At 59.2% G+C, this 20,160-nt stretch overlaps 4 protein-coding genes across 6 annotated transcripts; 2 read left to right on the forward strand and 2 right to left on the reverse strand.

Moving 5' to 3' along the window:
* Positions 1-1,023: 1,023 nt before the first annotated feature.
* Positions 1,024-5,400, forward strand: GFUS (GDP-L-fucose synthase). The gene is made up of 11 exons (XM_054818443.1): positions 1,024-1,170; positions 2,167-2,329; positions 2,414-2,528; positions 2,739-2,867; positions 2,942-3,015; positions 3,243-3,376; positions 3,540-3,604; positions 3,813-3,879; positions 3,969-4,048; positions 4,256-4,355; positions 4,823-5,400. Exons 2-11 carry the CDS (start codon positions 2,178-2,180, stop codon positions 4,876-4,878), a joined length of 972 nt encoding a protein of 323 aa, XP_054674418.1. The 5' UTR covers positions 1,024-1,170; positions 2,167-2,177; the 3' UTR covers positions 4,879-5,400.
* On the reverse strand, positions 5,380-9,207 carry LOC129203640 (protein brambleberry-like). 2 transcript variants are annotated; one of them, XM_054818441.1, is made up of 11 exons: positions 9,028-9,207; positions 8,546-8,674; positions 7,956-8,091; positions 7,767-7,874; positions 7,496-7,663; positions 7,235-7,417; positions 7,027-7,126; positions 6,645-6,706; positions 6,297-6,406; positions 5,860-5,940; positions 5,380-5,709 (listed from the first exon to the last, which is right to left on the reverse strand). In XM_054818441.1, the coding sequence occupies exons 1-11, from the start codon at positions 9,136-9,138 to the stop codon at positions 5,551-5,553; spliced, it is 1,347 nt and encodes a 448-aa protein (XP_054674416.1). In that variant the 5' UTR covers positions 9,139-9,207; the 3' UTR covers positions 5,380-5,550. The 2 variants fall into 2 exon arrangements, with proteins under 2 accessions (XP_054674416.1, XP_054674417.1); XM_054818442.1 differs by having other exon boundaries at positions 5,384-5,709; positions 5,858-5,940; positions 7,956-8,103.
* A 351-nt stretch (positions 9,208-9,558) lies between these two features.
* PYCR3 (pyrroline-5-carboxylate reductase 3) lies at positions 9,559-12,119 on the forward strand. Of its 2 annotated transcripts, none has more exons than XM_054816370.1 (6): positions 9,559-9,668; positions 10,167-10,231; positions 10,512-10,691; positions 10,942-11,154; positions 11,289-11,381; positions 11,740-12,119. In XM_054816370.1, the coding sequence occupies exons 1-6, from the start codon at positions 9,587-9,589 to the stop codon at positions 11,920-11,922; spliced, it is 816 nt and encodes a 271-aa protein (XP_054672345.1). In that variant the 5' UTR covers positions 9,559-9,586; the 3' UTR covers positions 11,923-12,119. The 2 variants fall into 2 exon arrangements, with proteins under 2 accessions (XP_054672345.1, XP_054672346.1); XM_054816371.1 differs by having other exon boundaries at positions 9,584-9,668; positions 11,002-11,154.
* Positions 12,120-16,829: 4,710 nt separating this feature from the next.
* Positions 16,830-20,065, reverse strand: TIGD5 (tigger transposable element derived 5). Its single transcript, XM_054815404.1, has one exon. It carries the CDS (start codon positions 19,932-19,934, stop codon positions 17,994-17,996), a length of 1,941 nt encoding a protein of 646 aa, XP_054671379.1. The 5' UTR covers positions 19,935-20,065; the 3' UTR covers positions 16,830-17,993.
* Between the last annotated feature and the right edge of the window lie 95 nt (positions 20,066-20,160).

The following is a 20,160-nucleotide window of genomic DNA, read 5'->3' on the forward strand; positions in this document are numbered from 1 at the left end:
AGACCTTAGAGCCCCTTCCAGTCCCTAAAGGGGCTACAGGAAAGCTGGAGAGGGACTGGTGACAAGGGCAGGGAGTGACAGGCCAAGGGGAATGGCCTGAAGCTGCAGGAGGGGAGATGGAGATGGGATGTGAGGCAGAAATCCTTCCCTGTGAGGGTGCTGAGGCCCTGGCACAGGGTGCCCACAGAAGCTGTGGCTGCCCCTGGCTCCCTGGCAGTGTTCAAGGCCAGGTTGGATGGGGCTTTGGGCAACCTGGGCTAGTGGAGGGTGTCCCTGCCCATGGCAGGGGTGGGACTTGATGGGCTGTGGGGTCCCTTCCAGCCCAAACCAGTCTGGGATTCTGTGCTGGGACTCACCCAGCTGGGAGAGGGGCTGGACACTTCCATGGGACACAGCTGGTCACATGAGGACAAGGTGACATCTTTTCAATGTGCAGGGGGAAAAAATGACCCACATCCCCCAGGAAGGGGATCCCGAAGGATTCAGCTTTTCCTCAGACTTTCCCAAAGGAAGAGGGGATGTTCTTCCTCCAGTTCTTACCCAGGAGACAGGAGGAGGGAGAAAAGGAGTGAAAAGCTGTGATATCCTACTACTCCTCAACACCAGGGCCTTATCTCTTTTTGGGGAAAAGTGGGAATTCCTGGCTGGGTCTCCCTTAATCCCATTCTTCACCATTTTAATTTAGAGCAGTGCAAGGGCCTTGCACAAATCCCAAAGGAAAAGCCAGCTGGAGGGGGGATATCTCTGAAACCATTCCCCACCCACTTGAAAGCTCTGCTCATTTTTAATCTCAGCTTAAGTGCATTAAAGATGATTAAGCCTTTTCTCATCAAAATCCCTTTTGACGAGCCCTTTGTGTTAGGGAGGAGGGGAAGGAACCTGCGCACCCCCTTCCCCTACGTGTGTACAGGAGTGCAAGTGCCTGGGCTTGCACCAGCACCCCCATACAAGCGATGGGTGGTGGTACCGGTGTCCCCGGGTGCTGCGGCAGGTCCCGGTGACTCCGGGCGCGGACTCCATTTCCCGAGGAGCCGAGCGGCGGCGCCCGCTGACGGTAGAGGGGCGGCAGGAAGCGCGACTGAGCCGAGCCGAGCCGAGCTAGGCCGAGCCCTGCCGGGCCGAGCCGAGCCCCGCCGAGCCAAGCCGAATCCAGCCGAGCCCCGTGTCGGGGTGAGACGGGACACCCCCCCCCCCCTCCGCCGCCTTAGGGGGCGTTTGTGGGCGCACCCCCCCCCCCCCCCCCCCCCGCGGGGGTGCTCGAAGGGGCGTAGAAGTGGGGGGGGGGGGTGTGTGCCGCAAAAGGGAAAGCCCCGGGGGGGGGGGGGGGGGTGTGCAGTGGGAGGCTCTGGGGTGGAACAACGAAGGGGGGCTGTGGGTGTATGGGGGGGCCGGGCCTGGGGTTTGGGGTGCAGACTTGGGACTCCGGGTGCAGGGGAGACGTGAGGGTCAGGCCTGGGATTTGGGGTGCAGAGGAGGTGTGGGGAGCAGCACTAGGTGCGGACCTGGGACTACGGGGCATGGGGAGGGTATGGGGTGCAGACCTGGAATTTGGGGTGCAGGGGGAAGGTGTGGGGTCGAGACCTGGGATTTGGGGTGCAGGGGAGGCGTGGGGTGCAGACCTAGGACTCTGAATGCGTAGGAGCCATGGAGGACAGACCTGGCATTTGGAGTGCAGGGGAAATGTGGGGTGCAGAGCTGGGATTTGGGGTGCAGGAGGAGATGTGAGCTGCAGACCTGGGGTGCAGGGGGAGATTTGGGGTGCAGACCTGGGACTCAGGAAAGGCTTGGGGGTGCAGCGTGAGCCTCCATTTCCAGAGGCCAGGCAGTGCTGTGTGGCGCCACGTGGCAAGGTCTGGCCCCAGCCCAGGTGCCGCCTGCGCACTGGGAGCCTGTGGGCCACTGGCCAGTTTCATTAATTAGCAACTACAGCTAATGAGTTTCTGCTGCTCCGGCCTGGCCACGTCACCGCCAAACGCACCACTTCTGCTTTCCTTTTAGCTTTTGCCAGCAGAAGCAATTAAAAGCCCCCCTCCAAAAAAAATAATACCACCAGCCTGGCACATGGCTGATGCTCGTGAGCACCTATGCCAGGGTGGGGGTGAGCTCAGCAGTCCACAGTTGGGTGTACCCCAAGGTGACCCTGGCATGGCCCCACACTCCCTGCAGGGTTTTTGGCCATGACGGAGGCAGTGGGGCCGGCGGCCAAGCGCATCCTGGTGACAGGTGGCACTGGCTTGGTTGGGAGCGCCATCAAGAAGGTGGTGGCTGATGGAGAGGGACAGCCGGACGAGGAGTGGATCTTCGTGTCCTCCAGAGATGCCGACTTGACGTGAGTTGACCGTGTGGGTTTTCACTTGGAACGCCCTCTGGTCTGCTCCTCCGTACCTCAGAACCTCAAAATTTCCCATATCAGGAATGCCGTGGAGACCAAAGCCCTGTTCGAGCAGCACAAGCCCACCCACGTGATCCACCTGGCTGCCATGGTCGGGGGCCTCTTCAAAAACATCCGCTACAACCTAGACTTCTGGGTGAGCACCCAGCAAATAGGCGGTTATGGGGTCCCTGAGGATGCTGCAACCCCCTGCCCTCCCTGAGCCGGGACATGGGGACACTGGGACATGACTTGCTCTGCTCCCAGGGCCAAACCAGAGCTTCTCTGGTTCTGGAGTTATTACCCATAGGGTGCAGGGGTTTGGGGGTTCTCACCCCACAGATCTGACAAATCTCTCCATCCCCAGAGGAGAAACATCCATATCAACGACAATGTCCTGCACTCAGCGTATGAGATGGGGGTGCAGAAGGTGGTCTCCTGCCTCTCCACCTGCATCTTCCCAGACAAGACGACGTACCCCATTGACGAGAGCATGGTGAGCATCTCTGTCTCCGTGCACAGCCCTGGCGGGTCCCTACCGTGCTTAACTCTCTGCTTTCTTGTCTCCAGATTCACAACGGGCCACCTCACAGCTCCAACTTTGGCTATTCCTATGCCAAGAGGATGATCGACATCCAGAATAGGTGCGGGAACACACACAGAAGAGCCCTTACAGGCTGCGAGCACCCTCCAGTTATCAGGGCAAGGGGAATTCTCTGGGACTCCCAGAAATTAAACGGAGCTGGGGAGATACCTGGGCTCAGCAGATGGATATGCTGCTGGCCAGGGTCTTCTGGGGACAGCTCTGGCTGGAGGGAGGTGACTGCAGCTGGTGGACAACCCACCTGCATTCCGCCCTGCTCTCACCCAGGGGCTACTTTGAGCAGCACGGCTGCCGCTTCACTGCTGTTATCCCCACCAACGTCTTCGGGCCACACGACAACTTCAACATTGAGGACGGCCACGTCTTGCCAGGGCTCATCCACAAGGTCTACCTGGCCAAACGTGAGCGTGGCAGGACTTAGGGCTTTTTTGGGAGGACTGGGTTGTTTTGGGTTGTTTTTTTTGCCCCTGCCTGCTCCAAGAGCTGCTCTGCAGGGTAGCTGGAGTGGGTGGAGGTGGCTCCAATGCTCATGGACATTCTCTCCTTCCTTCCTTCCTCCTGCAGAGACCGGCTCTGCTCTGACCATCTGGGGCACGGGCAAGCCCAGGAGACAGTTCATCTACTCTCTGGTATGCGTGGTCTTGAGGAGCACTTGCCTCCCACAACTTGGGGAGGGCAGTGTAAGGGGCTGGGGGGGCCGGTGCCTGGACCCCAGCAGGGTCTAAGCCCACCTGGGTCATCCTGGGCAGCATTGGCCATCCCTAGGGTTGGGTCCCCTTGCAATGGGAGGGCTGGGGGACAGCAGCCACCCTCCAAGAGCCATCTGCTCCTCCGCAGGACCTGGCCCGGCTCTTCCTTTGGGTCCTGCGGGAATACGATGAGGTGGAACCCATCATTTTGTCAGGTAAGCCCTAGGTGGGTCCCCCATACCCCCACTCCAGCCGCTTTACCAAGAGGATGGAGGAACAGCCACTATCATATTCTTCTCCACAGTGGGAGAAGAAGAAGAAGTCTCCATCAGAGAAGCAGCAGAAGCGATCGTGGAGGCCATGGACTTCAGAGGAGAGCTTGTTGTATCCTTTGCTGCAGGCTGATCCCCCCCCTTTCTCACAGGGCTGCTCTGTGGTGGGGGGCACCCCACGTTCCACCAGCAGCCGTAGGGCTTCAGGGGAGATGCCATGGTCCAGAACATCCCTTCCACTGCCCCAGCCAGGACACAGCGGAGCAGAGCAAGACCTGGTTTTCCTCCCTTTGGTTTCCCTTAATCCCTCCCGCCCCAGTTCGACACCACCAAAGCAGACGGGCAGTTCAAGAAGACGGCCAGCAACGCCAAGCTACGGCGCTACCTGCCTGGCTTCCAGTTCACACCCTTCAGGCAAGGTGAGATGAGGGGTTCTGGGAAAAACAGGGGGTCAAGGGGTCCCCCACCCACTGCAATTAAGCCTTGGTGGCATCAGGATGGTCCATCCTTTCAATACTTAAAGGGGGCTTAGAAGAAAGATGGGGACAGACATTTTAATAGGACCTGTAGGGATAGGACAAGGGGTAATGGCTTTAAACGGAAAGAGAGGAGATTCAGACTAGATATAAGGCAGAGATTTTTTATGCTGAGGGTGGTGAGACACTGGCACAGGTTACTCAGAAAGGTGGTAGATGCCCCATCCCTGGAACCATTCAAGGTCAATACGGACAGGGCTCTGAGCAACCTGATCTGGGTGAAGATGTCCCTGCTTGTGGCAGGAGGGTTGAACGAGATGACCTTTAGAAGTCCCTTCCAACTCAAATTATTCAATGATTCTATGAACAAACTGCATTCTCAAACCCCATCCCATCTTCTCCTTCCCCAGCCGTGAAGGAGACCTGCACCTGGTTCACCACCAACTATGCCAACGCCAGGAAGTGATGGGCCAACACGGCACTGGGACCAGCATCATCCTCTTCAACTCAGGGTTGTCCTTTGCTGGGGCAGAGGACGGGGCTGGGTGGGTGACAGTGACATTTCCAAAGTAAAAGGGGGCCAGAGCCCTGTGAGCAGCCCCCACATTCCTGCCTGCTGCTGGGAATGGTGCAGGATGCCCAGGGCAGGAGGGGGGAGGAAGGTCGGGGCACCCCAAAGGCACTGGGACCCCAGACTAGGTGGTAGCAGCCAACTGGAGCCACCACCGCCACCTTGGCCATGTCTGAGAGGCTGGTGGCTCTGGGTGAGCTGTTATGAGCTACGTTGCTAATTACCTGTAATTAAGCTGTAATAAAGGGAAGGTGGTCAGGGTTCCTCTGGTGCAGGAATGGCAGCCGGGCATTTGCTGTTGCTTTCGGCATGTGGGGATGGTCCCAAAGCCCCAGCATCAGGATGGGGGAGACCAGAATGGGGAAGGCTCCAACTGTAAATATGGCATTTATTAAAATACGTGCAAATAGTATAAAACTGGTGGGATGAGGAACGTCTGCCCCACAGCACGGTCCTGTACCTGTGCCAGATGGCACCCATAGGGCCCCAAGCACCACCATGTGTTCTCCACTAGGATCTGGAAGAGCCAAAAAAGGGTTTAAAACTCCTCTGGGAAGAGGTAGAGGGTCAGATATGGGGGGGGACAAGTCCATGGCCAAGCTGCTGCATGAGGCTCAACTGGTGGTGTGGACGTGGCAGAAGTCCTGCCCAGGGATGGCTTTCTTCCGGCACCGCTGCCCAGCCCTGGTGAGCCCCTGGCATGGAGACCGTGGGGACAGCAAGGACCTATGGAAGAGAGGCCCATCAGCACCAGCACCCCAAGAAGCACCCAGAGGGCCTGTCCGCTCACTGTCAGGTCACTGGCTGCCCTCCAAGGTGACACCAGCCCCGACGTGTCCCTGGAGAAGGGATGTCCCCTGTGGTTGGCACTCACACATCGCTGGTCAGAGACTGGCTCAGGTTGCAGGGTTTGGGCTCCCAATGCTTCCCAGCACCCAGGGCTGGCTCCACCATCATCTGGTGGAGGAAGAAGAGGTTTTGCAGGGCATCCTCTGTCCCTGGTGACCCTCCAGGTGTCCCTTATCCCATGGGGACATGTGGGTCATACAGGATTTATGCCTTGACCATCCATCCTTGGAGGACACCCTCTCCACCCATAAGTACTCCTTGGGCATCATGTCCCCACAAGCACTGTTGGCACCACCCCTGGCCTTCTCCCACTGGGGTGTCCAGCACCCTGAGGTGCAGTCACGATGAGGACATCTCAGCCCTAGAGGACGTGATCCTCAGGGAGACCCAACTGGCCACCAGCAGCACAGTCTGGCCCAACCTGGGGGAATCCCACCCAGCACGTACTTCCAGCTCAGGCTTACCTCACATGAGCTCAGCTTTGTCCTCCAGCTACCACGGATGGGTAACACCCGCCCTGCTATGCTGGGAAGGTCCCCTGCCATTGCTGGGGGCTGCTCCAGGTACAAGGGCTCTGCAAGAACATGGCATGGGTGGTGACACACTCCCAGTGCCGCTGTCCCCTGGTGTTAGATGGGGACACCCTGGGGTGGTGCACATGCCCTAGCATAGCTTGGGGACACTCTGGGGTAACACGCATGTCCCAGCACAGGATGGAGACATGCTGGGGCTTCAGACCTCTGTCCTACAGCCACCACACCTCCCACCTCATGGTCATGGTTCCCACGTCCCCCTGCCCGGCCAGCTCTCACCTTGCAGGCAGCTCATCTCCATCCTGTCCAGCTCCTCCTGCAACAGCTCCGCTTCGTGCTCCCTACACAGGGAGAAGGAAATCTGGAGCTCCGTCGCCTTGGCGGCTCCTTCCTCACCCCCATCACAATGGCAGCCCCCTCCCCAGCCTCCCCCCTACACCCTCCTCTGGGCAGAATTAGGGCAGGGAGCTGGGATGGAGTGCCCAAAAGCTGCAGACAAGCCATCAAGATGTATCCTGCTCCCTCCCAGGGACCAGCAGCCCGCCCTGGGGACCTCTGCCAGATGGCAGCAAGATAGGACATCCAGGATGGGTGCCCAGGCTGGGTCCTAGCAGCTCCAAGGGTGCCATGCCCACATGCCCCTCTCCCCCTGCCCCCCTACCTGTCCGGGGTGGAGGTGAGCTGGCGATGGGGCTTCTCCTGGGGAAGCACCAGCCAGGCTCCCCCAGCACCACGATAGGCAGCTTCCACCAGCCACTGCCCTGCAGGGAAGCAAGAGAGTGGGAGAGGGCAGAGCACCCTCAGCCCACCCCCATAGCACCCCCAGGGTGGCATGTCCCCATCCAGGTCCCCCCCACACCTGTCCCCACCTGCCATGGCAAAGGCCAGGAGAGCAAAAAGTGCCGGGATGCTGAGGAGCTCACTGAGGGCACTACAGGCAAGGAAGAGGAGGATGACGATGGTACGCGGTGGCGTGGGCACCAGTAGCATGACCAGTAGCAGAACGTAGGAGCCGTATAAGATGCAGGTGGAGATGGCACTTGGGCTCCGACCTGTGGGACAAGGAGCAAGAGCCTGGCGTTGGCACCCACCAGCACTCACCCACCCTCCAGCACCCATTCCCAGCTCACCAGATGAGTCAAGGATGGCATGGAGGTGCTGCAGATGGTTCTCCACCTGGCTCTGGGCTCCCTCCACAGCTGCCAGCATCAGCCCCAGGCTCTGGTTGACCTGCCACAGCTTCTCCATCACCTCCTCCATCCGGTGCTGCTGGGCCAGGAGAAGGGCCAGGTCACTCTCTGCACGTGGAGACGGACACGGCATTTGGATAAGCCAGAGAAGCCGCACCCAGGGGTGTCCTGGTGCAAAAAGAGCTGGGAATTGGGTGTGCCATGTTCCCACCTAGTTGGGAATAGACATCCTGAGCTCTTTCCTGCGCATGGTGGAGGTCGGACAGGACAACCCGGCGCCCTTCCTGGAGCCCTGAGGCCCCACGGCCGCTCATGTTCCCTGTAGGGAAGCACAAGAGGTTGGGTCAGTCCCCAAGGTGGGATACGGGGATGTAGCAGCATCCCAGCTGGTGGCTCCTACCCATCTGCTGGGTGATGTCCTCCATGAGCTGGGCCACCCGGTGCTGCTTGCCGGAGAAGAGGGTCTCATCCAGCGCCGGGTGCTGCAGGCCGTGGTGGATGGGGGTCTCCAGTCTTGACAGCTCCTGTGGCTCCTCCTGGAGCAAACACTAGGGAGGTGGTGATGAGGGGCAGCCCCACAGCCTCCCATAAACCATCACCCCATGGTGATGCCCACCACCGCGTACCAGGTGGATGCCGGTTGTCCCCATGGGCACCCCATTAGCATCCCAAAATGAGTCCCCAGTGTTTAATCTCCATCCCATGGTGCCGGGAAAAGAGACTTCGGAAAAGCCTTTGGAATTGAGCAAGGCTGGGGGTCGGCAGGGGATCAGGAGTGGAAACTCCCATCTGCCATGGGGGAAGTGGGCTAAACAGGGCTGGTTTTACCCCAAAATGAAGGTGAGAGGCCGAGCAGAGGTGGCTGGGTACAACTTGGGTTCTGCAGCTACAAAGTTTGAGATTTTGGGAGGGAATTGCATGGGATTACTACAGGCTTTGGGGTGGAATTGGAGAAAACAGGATTTGGGGTGCCCAGTCCCGACACCTTACTGTGTCTGGGGTGCAGGTCTGGCGACCCTCGGCGCTGGCCTGGCAGTCGAACAGCTCCACCTCCAGCTTGGCCACCACCTTCTCCTCCTCACTCAGGTCAGCACAGGACGAGCGGAGCTGCATCATGACCTGGCGGCAGCACTGATGTCAGCAGGGCTCAGCACCCATGGGTGCTCCCAGCACAGCCAGGGTGGGGTTTGGGTGGGAAATTAGGAAGAAAAGTATGAGCCCACCTCAGCACTTGGCCTTCACCCCCCCAAAGCCATCCTACATGGACATGGGGTACCCCACACCTAACAAAGTGGCTGCCCAAGGTGGCAGCTTCCTGGGACCCCCATTTCCTACCCCAGGGGGGGGGATCCCCACTGCCACACCTGATGGTGGCAGGAGTCCAGAGGCAACAGCTCCCAGTGCACGGCTTCAGCCTGGAATCGCTCATCACCCGTGGTCATCTCAAAGGGGATGTGCGGGGGGAATCTCACCTCTGGGGGGGTTCCCAGCTCCTCTGGGGGGGTGCCAAGGCCCAGCCACCCAAAAAACCTGGCAGCAGCACAGAGGAGCAGGAGCAGAACCCAGCAGCTCCGGGGCAGCATGATGGTAGAGGGAGGGTCCTGCGGGGAGAAAGGAGGTGGGGAGCACCCAAAGGCCAGGAGCAGCCCCCCCCAAATCCACAGACAGGTTTGGGGGATCCCCCCCCCACTGACAGGTCCCATCCCATTGGGGGAGACCCCCCAATGCACCCAGGGGTACCAGGGGCCTGGTGGAAAGGGCTGGGGACCGTGTGTCCGTCCCCCCCCCCCCCCTTATCCCCGGGTGGGGTTTCACCCCCCCCACGCGTGGACCAAAGCGGCTCCACCCCGGACACAGCCACCACCCCCACGTGGCAGCCCCCCGCACCTGCGCAGACACCCACCCCCACTCTCAGGCCCCGCCCCTTATAGCAAGCGCAGCCAATGAGAGAGCGGGGATGGGTAAAGCGCGACCAATGAGCGTTCGGGGGAGTGGTCTGGAGGGGGGAGTGTCCGCACGGCGGCCGGCGCGATGGAGGCGGCGGAGCTGCGAGTGGGGTTCGTGGGCGCCGGGCGGATGGCGGGCGGCCTGGCCCGGGGGCTGCTCAGGGCAGGTACGGGCAGGAGGGGGGCTGCCGCATAGATCAGTGTGGGGACATGGGGACAGCCCTGTCCTGGTCTCCTTCCCCCCGGGGTCCCTTGCCCTTCCCCGGGTCGCTGCCCCATAGGGTGGTGCAGGGACGTGGGGACAGCCCTGTCTTGTCCACGTCCCACCCGGGTGTCCCTGCCCCGTAGCACAGTGTGGGGACAGCCCTGCTTATACTCAGAAGCCGGGTGATGGTCCCTGCTTTTTGGGGTCACCTCCTTTGTCATTGCACTGTGGCACAACGGGGCTGTGTCCACAGGCGTCCCCCGTGGGGTGCCCGTGCCAGCCGGAGTCGCAGGATCCGGCCCTGGCCCCCTTAGTTCAATGTCCCCCAGGCTGATCGGGCTGGGGTTGGAGGAGAGGAGCACGTCCCAGCTGAGATCGGGGTACCCGGGCTGCGCTGAGGTGTCCCCCCACCACCCTGGGGCCACCCTGGCCGCTCACCCCGCTCCCCGTGTTCCCCAAGGGAAGGTGCCAGCCAGCAGCATCCTGGCCAGTGCTCCCTCGGACAAAAACCTGGACGCTTGGCGGGTGAGTGGGGACATGGGGTGATAAGCCACCCCGGTCGGTGGCCGTGGAGTTGGGAGGTGTGTTGGGGTCCCCCTTGCCACAAATTTGGGGGACCCTTTCCCCCCATGCAGGGCTTTGGCTCATTCTGCCCAGGTCTGGGTGAAATCCAAGCAGAGCCTTGGTGGCTTTGCAGCCACAGCAGGTCCCCAATCTGTGTTCCCACTTGCAAACGTGCCTTGTCCATGGGGGTTCTGAGGGTGGGGGGTGCCAAGCTCTGACACCTCTCCCTGCCCGTGGGCAGGAGTCGGGCTGCCGGACCACGCACTGCAACCTGGAGGTGCTGCAGGAGAGCACCCTGGTCTTCCTGGCCACCAAACCCCATGTCCTGCCAGGCGTCCTGCAGGAGATCCGTCCTGCCGTGGGACCCCACCACATCATTGTCTCACTAGTGGCCGGTGTCACCCTCCAGACACTGCAGCGGGTGAGCCTCCTCCTCCCCCTCTTCCTCCTCTTCTTCCTCCTCCTTCTCCTCCTCTTCCTTCTCCCATTTGCACCCGGGCCCATGGAGAAGGACACGCCGCTGTGGCTCTGTCCCCACTCAGGTTGCATCCCCAGGTCCTTCCCCATGGACCTTCTCCGCCAGCCCAATGGCTGATACCCACTGGTGTCTCAGGACACCCTTGGGTGCTGCCTGGACCTGGCACCTCTCTCCCATCCCCATCTCTCCCCAGCTTCTCCCTGCCTGGACCAAGGTGCTGCGACTCATGCCCAACCTGCCGTGTGTGGTGCAGGCAGGGGCGATGGTCTTCGCCCGGGGCAGTGGTGCCAGTGATGAAGAAGCTGCCCTGCTGAAGAGCCTGCTGTCCTCCTGCGGGCTCTGCGAGGAGGTCCCCGAATCCTACATCAACATCCACACCGGCCTCAGTGGCAGTGGGGTGGCTTACGTAAGCGCCTGCACTCGGCAGGCACCGGCTCACCGGCAGGACACGGGACGCCGGCAGAAATCCCACCCATGTGGGGTTGGGGTTTGGGGTCCACCCTTGCGCCGTGCTCACCCCCCGATGCTCTTCTCTACCAGGTCTACCTGTTTGCTGAAGCTTTGGCCGAGGGAGCGGTGAAGATGGGCATGCCGGGCGGCTTAGCCAGCAGGATCGCGGCTCAAACGCTGCTGGTGAGTCGGTACCGTCGCTCGGGGACACCTGGCATCGCTCCTCTCCCTCCTGCCCTGCAGCTCCCACCTGGCTTGGGCACCCTGTCACCATCGCTGCCCTGGGCTCTGTGGCACCTGGCAGGGTGGCAGAGCAAGGGAGGAGGTGCTGGATGGCGTCCTGCCTCAGTTTCCCCTCTTGAAACCAAAGATGAGGTCACTAGGAGGCAGCGAAGGTCATGGCCGTGGGACAGATGCTTTGGTGCCTTGTCCCCTTCCACAGGGGTGTGGGCGACAGGAGGATGCTGCCATCCAATCCCCGGGCAAGGAGAGGAGGGTTTGGGAGGTCCCCTTCTCTCTGACCCACCCTGGTCTCTCGTAGGGTGCAGCGAAGATGATGCTGGAGACAGGGGAACACCCGGCGAAGCTGCGAGGAGACGTCTGCACACCTGGGGGCACCACCATCCACGCGCTGCACCAGCTGGAGAAGGGCGCGCTACGGGCCACCGTCATGAATGCTGTGGAAGCAGCCACCAAACGGGCATGTGACATGGCCGAGGACTAGCGGTCTGGCTGTGGATGAGCCCCTCTGTCCCCCATGGGGCAGGAGGGGTGATGGGCACCAGACCCAATCCCTTCAGGGAGCAGGGGGACCTTGACACCCCCCAGGAGACCCTGGCTGGGAGCAGGAGATGGCGTGGACTCACGTCCACACCACGTGCTACCTCTGCAGGGCTGGGACCAAATAAACGTGGGCAGCACGATGGCAGGCTTGGCTCTTTCTGCTCCCTTCGGTCCTGGGGGGCTACTGCACCCAGCACGGGGTCACCTCCATGGGGAGGTGACAGCCATGGGTCCCTGGGCCAGCAGGGATGGAGCTGATGCCACGCTGGCTCTACACTTGCCGGCGCTGTGCCGGGATGTATCGCACTGGGTAGAGGGATGGGGTTTTGGGGATGGGGGTGATCCCAAGTCAAGCCTGCTGGGACTGGGCTGTGTGGCTGCATCTCTGCGGTGGGAGGGTGCCGTGAGGATGCCAAGGGATCTTGAGAAGTGGGGAGCTGGCAGGATGATGATCTGGGGGTGAGTACAGAGAAAGGCTGTGATTTCCCAACTCAGTGCTCAGCAGGGGTGGTAGGTGCTTGGGTTACACATGGGCACCGATGCCTGCTCCTCTGCTCGGCTCTGGAGATGCACGCAAACACGGAGCTGCTATCTGCATCCCGAAACCACGGGCGAGAAGTCAATCAGCCGAAAAACCTCCATCTCCCACCCCAGCCAGGCACCAGCATCGCACCACAGTCCTGCAGACGGGTCCGTCTCCAGCAGCGAGGCGGTGGGATGGAAGCCCATGCCCCCTCAGCCCCGGGGTGCTGCACATCAAAGGAGGAGAAACGCAAAGCTTGCCTGTCTGGAGAGGATCTGAGTCTTTTGCATGCCCTAATTAAGCTTTGTTTGCCTCCCGGCACCTGCATGGATGCAATTAGTGATGATTTGCAAATCACTTTGAAGATGAAAGGCTTTTTCTAGGCAAAACATCACTGGTGAAACAGCTGGATGCTGAGCCTCCAGCTCCTACAGCTCTGACCACGTCATCCCAGATGCTGGTGGCACCAAGCCAAGAGAGATGCCGCAGCCATACAGCGTGGCTGGGTCACACCAAGGCATGACGTCCCTCGGCACCTTCTCGAGGCATCTAATTAATTAGCAAAGCAGCACAGAAGCTGGAGATGGAACTTGAGTCTGCTCATCTCTCCTGCCCATCTCTATCCTTTGCCATCTAGCCAGGGAGGGGACACATGGCACCAACATGGTGCAAGGAAGCAGTGCTCCTCAAGGTTTCCAAGCCACATGGTAGCTCCTTTGTCCTTCTTCTGCCTGCTTTTATCCCTGTCCTGTCCCCAGGTCCCCCACAAAGGCTATTCTATTGATGTCTCCAAAATATGCATTTCATTCTTGGGCATCTCCATCTCTTCTGTGTCCTTCACACCACTCTTTAACATAACTGGCCAAAAATCCTTGGCCAAATCCAGCCTCACCACTTGTGATGCAGCTGACTCCAGCCCCCGCTTATTGCCCATCTCAATGTGTCCTCCTAAAGGCTTTTGAGCTTTGGGTTTTCAGGTTGTCTTTCAGAGAAGCGGCACATTCAACCCCAAAGCCAGGATGCTGATGACCTACATCATTTTGCTAAGCGCTAGTTTTAACAAAAATGGTTTCAATTCCATTAATTTTATTAAAAAAAAAAAAAGCCAGCACTCACTGCAGGTAAATTATTGCTACTACTTTACTGCTAGTACTCCTGCCTTCCAGAGAGGCATCTCATCCTGCCCGCTGAGATCATGGAGCAGATCCTCCTGGAAGACACGTCAAAACATGAAAGGCAGGGGGGTGATTAGAGACAGCCAACATGGCTTCTCCAAGGGCATATTGTGCCTGACAAAGGTAGTGGCCTTCTACGATGGAGTGACTGCATTGGTGGACAAGGGGAGAGCTGTGGATGTCATCTGCCTAGACTTCTGTAAGGCCTTTGATATGGTCCCACACAACATTCCTGCTGCTAAATTGGAGAGATACGGGTTTGATGGATGGACTGTTAGATCAGGTATTGGCTGGATGGCCATATGCAAAGAATTACATTCAATGGCTCAATGTCCAAGTGGAAACCAGTAATGAATGGTGCCCCCCAAGGGTCTGTACTGGGAACCAATACTATTAAGCCCCAGCCTGGCTTGGACGGGCGTACTCTTTGCTGGGTGAAAAACTGGCTGGACGGCCGGGCCCAAGGAGGTGTGGCGAATGGAGTGAAATCCAGCTGGCGGTCAGTCATAAGTGGTGTTCCTCAGGGCTCAGTAGCGGGGCCAGTGCTCTTGAATAGCTTCATTAATGATCTGGACGAGGGGATCGAGTGCATCCTCAGTAGGTTTGCAGGCAACACCAAGTTGGTGGGGAGTGTTGCTGTGCTTGAGGGTAGGAAGGCTCTAGAGAGGGATCTGGACAGGCTGGATGGATGGGCTGAGGCCAGCTGCATGAGGCTCAACAAGGCTGAGTGGCGGGTCCTGCACTTGGGTCACAGCAATGCCAGGCATCGCTACGGGCTTGGGGCAGAGTGGCTGGAGAGCCGCCTGGTGGAAAAGGACCTGGGGGGTGTTGGTCGACAGCGGGCTGAATATGAGCCAGCAGCGTGCCGGGGAGGCCAACGACATGCTGGCTTGTATCAGAGACAGTGTGGCCAGCAGGACTAGGGCAGTGATCGTCCCCCTGTAGTCGGCCCTGCTGAGGCGGCAGCTGGAATACTGTGTTCAGTTTCGGGCCCCTCACTACAGGAAGGACGTTGAGGGGCTGGAGCGTGTCCAAAGACGGGCAACGAAGCTGGTGAGGGGTCTGGAGCACAAGTCTGATGAGGAGCGGCTGAGGGAACTGGGGTAGTTGAGCCTGGAGAAAAGGAGGCTGAGGGGAGACCTGATCACTCTCTACATCTACCTGAAAGGAGATTGTAGCCAGGTGGGGGTTGGTCTCTTCTCCCAAGTAACAAGTGATAGGACAAGAGGAAATGGCCTCAAGTTGCGCCAGGGGAGGTTAGATTGGATATTAGGAAAAATTTCTTCACTGAAAGGGTTGTCAATCATTGGAACAGGCTGCCCAGGGAAGTGCTCGAGTCATCATCCCTGGAGGAATTTAAAAGACGTGTAGATGTGGTGCTTAGGGACGTGGCTTAGTGGTTGCCTTGGCAGTGCTAGGTTAATAGTTGGACTTGATGATCTTGAAAGTCTTTTCCAACCTAAACGATTCCGTGATTCTATGAAATATCTTCATCAATGACATAGACGGTAAGATTGAGTGCACCCTTAGCAAGTTTGCAGATGACACCAAGCTCAGTGGTGCAGTTGATTTGCTTGAGGGAAGGGATGCCATCCAGAGGGACCTTGACAGGCTGGAGGAGTGGGCCCATGTGAACCTTATGATGTTCAATGAGGCCAAGTACAAGGTCCTGCACATGGGTTAGAGCAATCCCCAGTATCAATACAGACTGGAGATGAAGGGATTGAGAGCAGCCCTGTGCAGGACTTGGGGGTATTGGTAAGTGAAAAATTGGACATGATCCAGCAATGTGCACTTACAGCCCAGAAAGCCAACCATATCCTGGGCTGCATCCAAAGCAGTGTGAGCAGCAGGTTGAGGGAGGGGATTCTGTTCCTCTACTCCACTCTCGTGAGACCTCCCTGGAGTATTGTGTCCAGCTCTGGGGTCCCCAGGACAAGAAGGACATGGAGCTGTTGGAGCGAGTGCAAAGGAGGCCCCAGAAATGGTCAGATGGCTGGAACATCTCCGCTACGAGGGAAGGCTGAGAGAGTTGGGGTTGTTCAGCCTGGAGAAGGCTCCAGGGAGACTTTATTGCAGCCTTTCAATATAGAAAGGGGGCTGATAAGAAAGACGGAGCAATGGTTTTAAACTGAAAAAGGGCAGATTTAGACTGGACATAAGGAAGAAATTTGTTAAGATGTGGGTGGTGAGGTTGCCCAGAGAAGTTGTGCATGCCCCATCATTGGAAGTGTTCAAGGCCAGGTTGGATGGGGCTGTGAGCAACCTGATCTAGTAGGTGTCCCTGATGATCTTTGAAGGTGCCTTTCAGCCTAAACCATTCAATGGTTGGATGTTCTCACCTCCCAAACCAGAGCTAATGGTGCCGTGAGTGCACCCAGGCTGACCTACATGAGAAGTGAAGACCTCCAGCCCAGTAACCTTCTGCTGAGCTTGGCAACATTTTTATCAAATGACTGAAGACTCCTTTAATTCACAAACTGCTTGAAGTGAGCCACATCCCCAAGCTCTAAAATGTCTTTGTGGGGTTTTTTTTTGGTGCAAAAGATTATAAAAATCAATAGAAACGTGGCTTTACATGATGACATCCCAGTGGTGTATAGAAGTATGCATTCAAGCACAGCAGCATCAAGCCCCAAACACATACCATTAGGAAACCAAAGCTAAGGGAGAAGCATGGGGACGGGTGAGATACCATGCAGCATGCTGGCTGTGAACCTGGCAGCAGCCAAACAGCAGAAATTGAGGTTGATCGGGTTTGCAGGAAGGGAAAAAAAAAAAAAAAGTGCATTTCTCCCCTAACCCGAGGCTTTTCTTGACATTGGTTCTGCAGTGGAGTTTCATGATCTGAAAGGACAAACCTCAGCTCCAAATTTGACTTTTTGTGTGTTTTTCCCTTCTGCTCCCTAAATTCCCTGGCAGCCTCCTTTATCGGCAAGTTAACCCCACTAATAAAGTAAAAAAAGTCAATTTAGGGAGTAGCCACAGTGGCTCGGGTCCCTGCCACGTCAAACAGGCTGTAGAGAGGCGAGGAACACGATGGAGAAGACCACACTGAGATGACTCAACCGCGCGGAGGTCCCCCTTGTGCCACCCCCACATCCCGCTGGGATGGCTCTGTGTGACCATTTAAAAACGACAACCCCAAAGTGGGAATAAAAATCCATTTAATTTTCATAAACTCTGAAGTTATGAGACAAAGACCCAACAAGTAAAAACACCCACCCCGCCCGCTGACACGGGGCATGGCAGCACTCAGCAATTGTTTGGGTTTTTTTCCTCCTTTCAATAATTTGGCTAACCAGGCTAAAATTAATCCAAATTAGGTCAAGAGCTGCCAAATTCACATCTGATGCCTCCAGTATTTCAAGGCGATGCTGGGAGCCCTTCCTGCTCCCATCTCAACTCACGATGCACATCACACTGGTGGCCATCTCCCCCACACCACGAAATGCGTGCTCCATTCCCAGCTGCCCGGCAAACCCCGGCGGGGAAAACCTCAACCCCCATTCCCAGAGACCTTGGCTTCACAAGGATGCGAGGATGATGGTACCTGTTTCAGCAGGTCTCTGTGGTCTGGGTGTTCCCAGGCACGGGGCTGTCACGGGAATGATGGAGTTGACCCTCTCTGGGGAGCCACAGCTTCTTGGATGCCACCTAAGTGTCCCTGTCCTAATCCAGTGCATGAAGAAGGTTGTCTTAAACCAGCCCCAAACCTTCCCAGTTTAACAGGACTCCATTTTGGCAGTGGGAAGGGCATCAGCAGCCTCCTCCAGGGCAGAACATTTGACCCCAAGAGTGGTCCCCATCCAGCCGGCTGTGCCGACCTCAGCCTCACTCCGAGATGTGAGGAATTAGTGTAACTTCCCCCATCATCCCGACTCCTCGTGGTGACTCTGAGCAGTCCCTCCCTTGCCCCTTCTCCCAATAGGGTTGGGGGGACCGGGCAGCACAGGGGGCATCCAGCCCCTTCTAGTGGTGCCAGTGACCAGGGGGCCACCCCTGTTCAGTCTCATGGGATTTAAAAAATAGCACCTCCTAAGTATACTTAGGAACAACCCTCGAATACACAACGTACAGAGGGGCTCTTGTACAAAAGACCCCCGTTAGCCCTAAATCGTAACCCCCCCTGAACTGTGGTAATCCAGGGGTGTTCGGGCCTCCTGAGCCCCAGGGACCACCCCACCACGGAGAGGTGAGGGGAGCTGGCACCTCTGCCGCCAGCCCCCCGGGACAACTGGGGTGTCCCCAGCCCCGTACCCCCCCACCCCAAACGGGGTAGTTGGTAGCCGAGAGGTCATGGGTCGCCCTGCCCTAGGAATGGGGGCTGCCGCCGCGGTGAAGCCGCTGGGCCATGTTGATGAGGGAGCGGAGCTGCACCAGTTTGAGCGGCCCCACTTGCCGGGGGTCCTGACCCTCCAGCCAGCGCAACGCAGTCTCCAGACCTTTGATGGCTTCCCGAGCCGTGGGAAGCAAACCATCCCCCCCTTCCCCACCCCTTCTGCCACCCCCATCTCCGGCAGCTGCCTCCTCCTCATCCTCCTCTGCCCCGCAGCCCCCAGGGCCTTCCTCCTCAGCATCGTCTTCCCCATTATCCTCCTCTGTACCCGGGGCCGCATCGTCCAAGTGCAACCAGTCGGCCACCTCCTCGGGAGCCAAGCGCTTATAGGCCAACGCAGCCAAGTGGGTCAGGTCGCTAAAGACTTTGCTGTCCCCACAGCCTTCCTCCCCGCGTGAGGGGTCTCCATGCTCTTCCTCCCCGGGCTGGGGCTCAAAGGCAGCGCGCAGCCCCAGCAGCCAGCACTTCTCGATGGAGCCGGGCGGGATGAGGTCCCAGGAGAGGCCGGCCAGGTACAACATGTCCTTGAGGAGGAAGGATCGCACAAAATCCATGGGGCCACCGGTGCCACCGCCGGCTGCGCACGAGACGGCCAGGCGCAGCAATTCCCGCTTATAGAGCTGCTTGAAGGCGGATACCACCCCTTGCTCCAGCGGGGCTGGGATTCGGCCTCCTCCTCCAGCTGAGCCGCTCCCAGCAGGGCCCTTGGAGAGGAAGAGCGCACGGATGGAGCCGTCAGGCGTCTGCAGTGGCGGGGATTCCTCGGAGCCCGTCCCGGATGGGGGTGGTGGGGAGCTAAGTAGCAACACGGCCTTCTGCTGCAGGCAGCTCCGGCGCAGATAACGTTTGACGCCCGGCACAAAGTCCTCAAAGAACCAAGCCCGGAGAAGTGCCGGCCCCAACCTGGCTTCGGGACTGTAGCGATAGCAAGCGGGGAATTTGTCCTGGTTGTGATGGCGGAGGCTGGGGGGATCACGAAAGCCCCCAACCACCAGCGGCTTGAGCTTGTGGGAGCCAGTTAAATTGGCAGCCAGCAGCACGGTGACCCGCTCACGGGGAGCCGGCCGCCGCCGTGCTGCCGCCGTTGCCCCGCCGGCTTGCCCCGGCAGCAGCTTCCAGTAGAGCCCGGTGACGTTGGCGTTGTAGATCTGCTCATCACTGTAGCCTCCGGCATCAGCGGCCGGCATCGGTAAGGTCTCGGGGCAGGCGGCAGGAGCCCGCTCGGGCTCAGTAGGAAGGCCGCCCTCGCCGTAGATGCGCTGGCTGGAGATGCCATGACGCTTCTGCCAGCGCCAGAACCAGCCGTGGCTGGCCTTGAAGGTACACTCAGGACCATAGATCTGCCGGGCAAAGGCCTCGGCCTGGGCTTGGATGAGGGGTCCAGAGAGGGGGACACCATGCTGGCGGAGGGCAAGGAACCAGGCGTAGACGGCACGGTCGATCTCCTCCTCGTTGGCCAGGCGCATCTTCTTGCGTTGGGTGCCCACCTCACCCCCCAGCTGCTCCAGGAACCACCGTAGCTTGGCCTCGTCCTTCAGCCAACCCCTCAGCGTACCCCCCGGTACCCCGAAGGCCCGGCACACCGACGCCTGCCGCTCGCCCTTCTTCACCCTCTCGATGGCCTGTAGCTTGTCCTTGATGGAGTAGGCCCGTCGTAGCGCCATCTTCACAGACACCCCTCCGGCTGCGCTGCCACTGCTCTGCCGCCCTCCCGCCATACCGGCCGGCCCCCCACCCGCCTCTGGCTCCCCCCCAGGCATGGAGCAGCCCCCGCAGCCATGGGCCGGCGCGGTACCGGGAGGGGGGCGCGTTATAACCGGGGCGGGGCGGGGGGGTGGGGGGGTGGGGGCGCGGCGCCTTTGTCTCCGCTCCGGCCCCGAGCCGGCCGGTAGGGCGGGGCGGCGCGTAGGGCGCATGCGTGCCCCCTATAGTGATTAGGTAGCGCCGGTCTCAACCCCCCTCCTTCTTGCTCTGATGGACTCTTCCCCGCAGCTCCGCCATCGGTTTCGGGTTGTACCACTCTGCGATGAGAAGACGGGGGTGGGGGCGCGCCTCCCCGCTTTCCCCTTCCCTGCTCCTCCCCTCCCCGCCTGGCTGTTCCATCGTGGGAAAGGGAGGGGGGGGAAGGAGGCCCGCGCTGTG

This window comes from Grus americana, chromosome 2 (genome assembly GCF_028858705.1).
Source record: "Grus americana isolate bGruAme1 chromosome 2, bGruAme1.mat, whole genome shotgun sequence".
Taxonomy (NCBI): Eukaryota; Metazoa; Chordata; class Aves; order Gruiformes; family Gruidae; genus Grus; species Grus americana.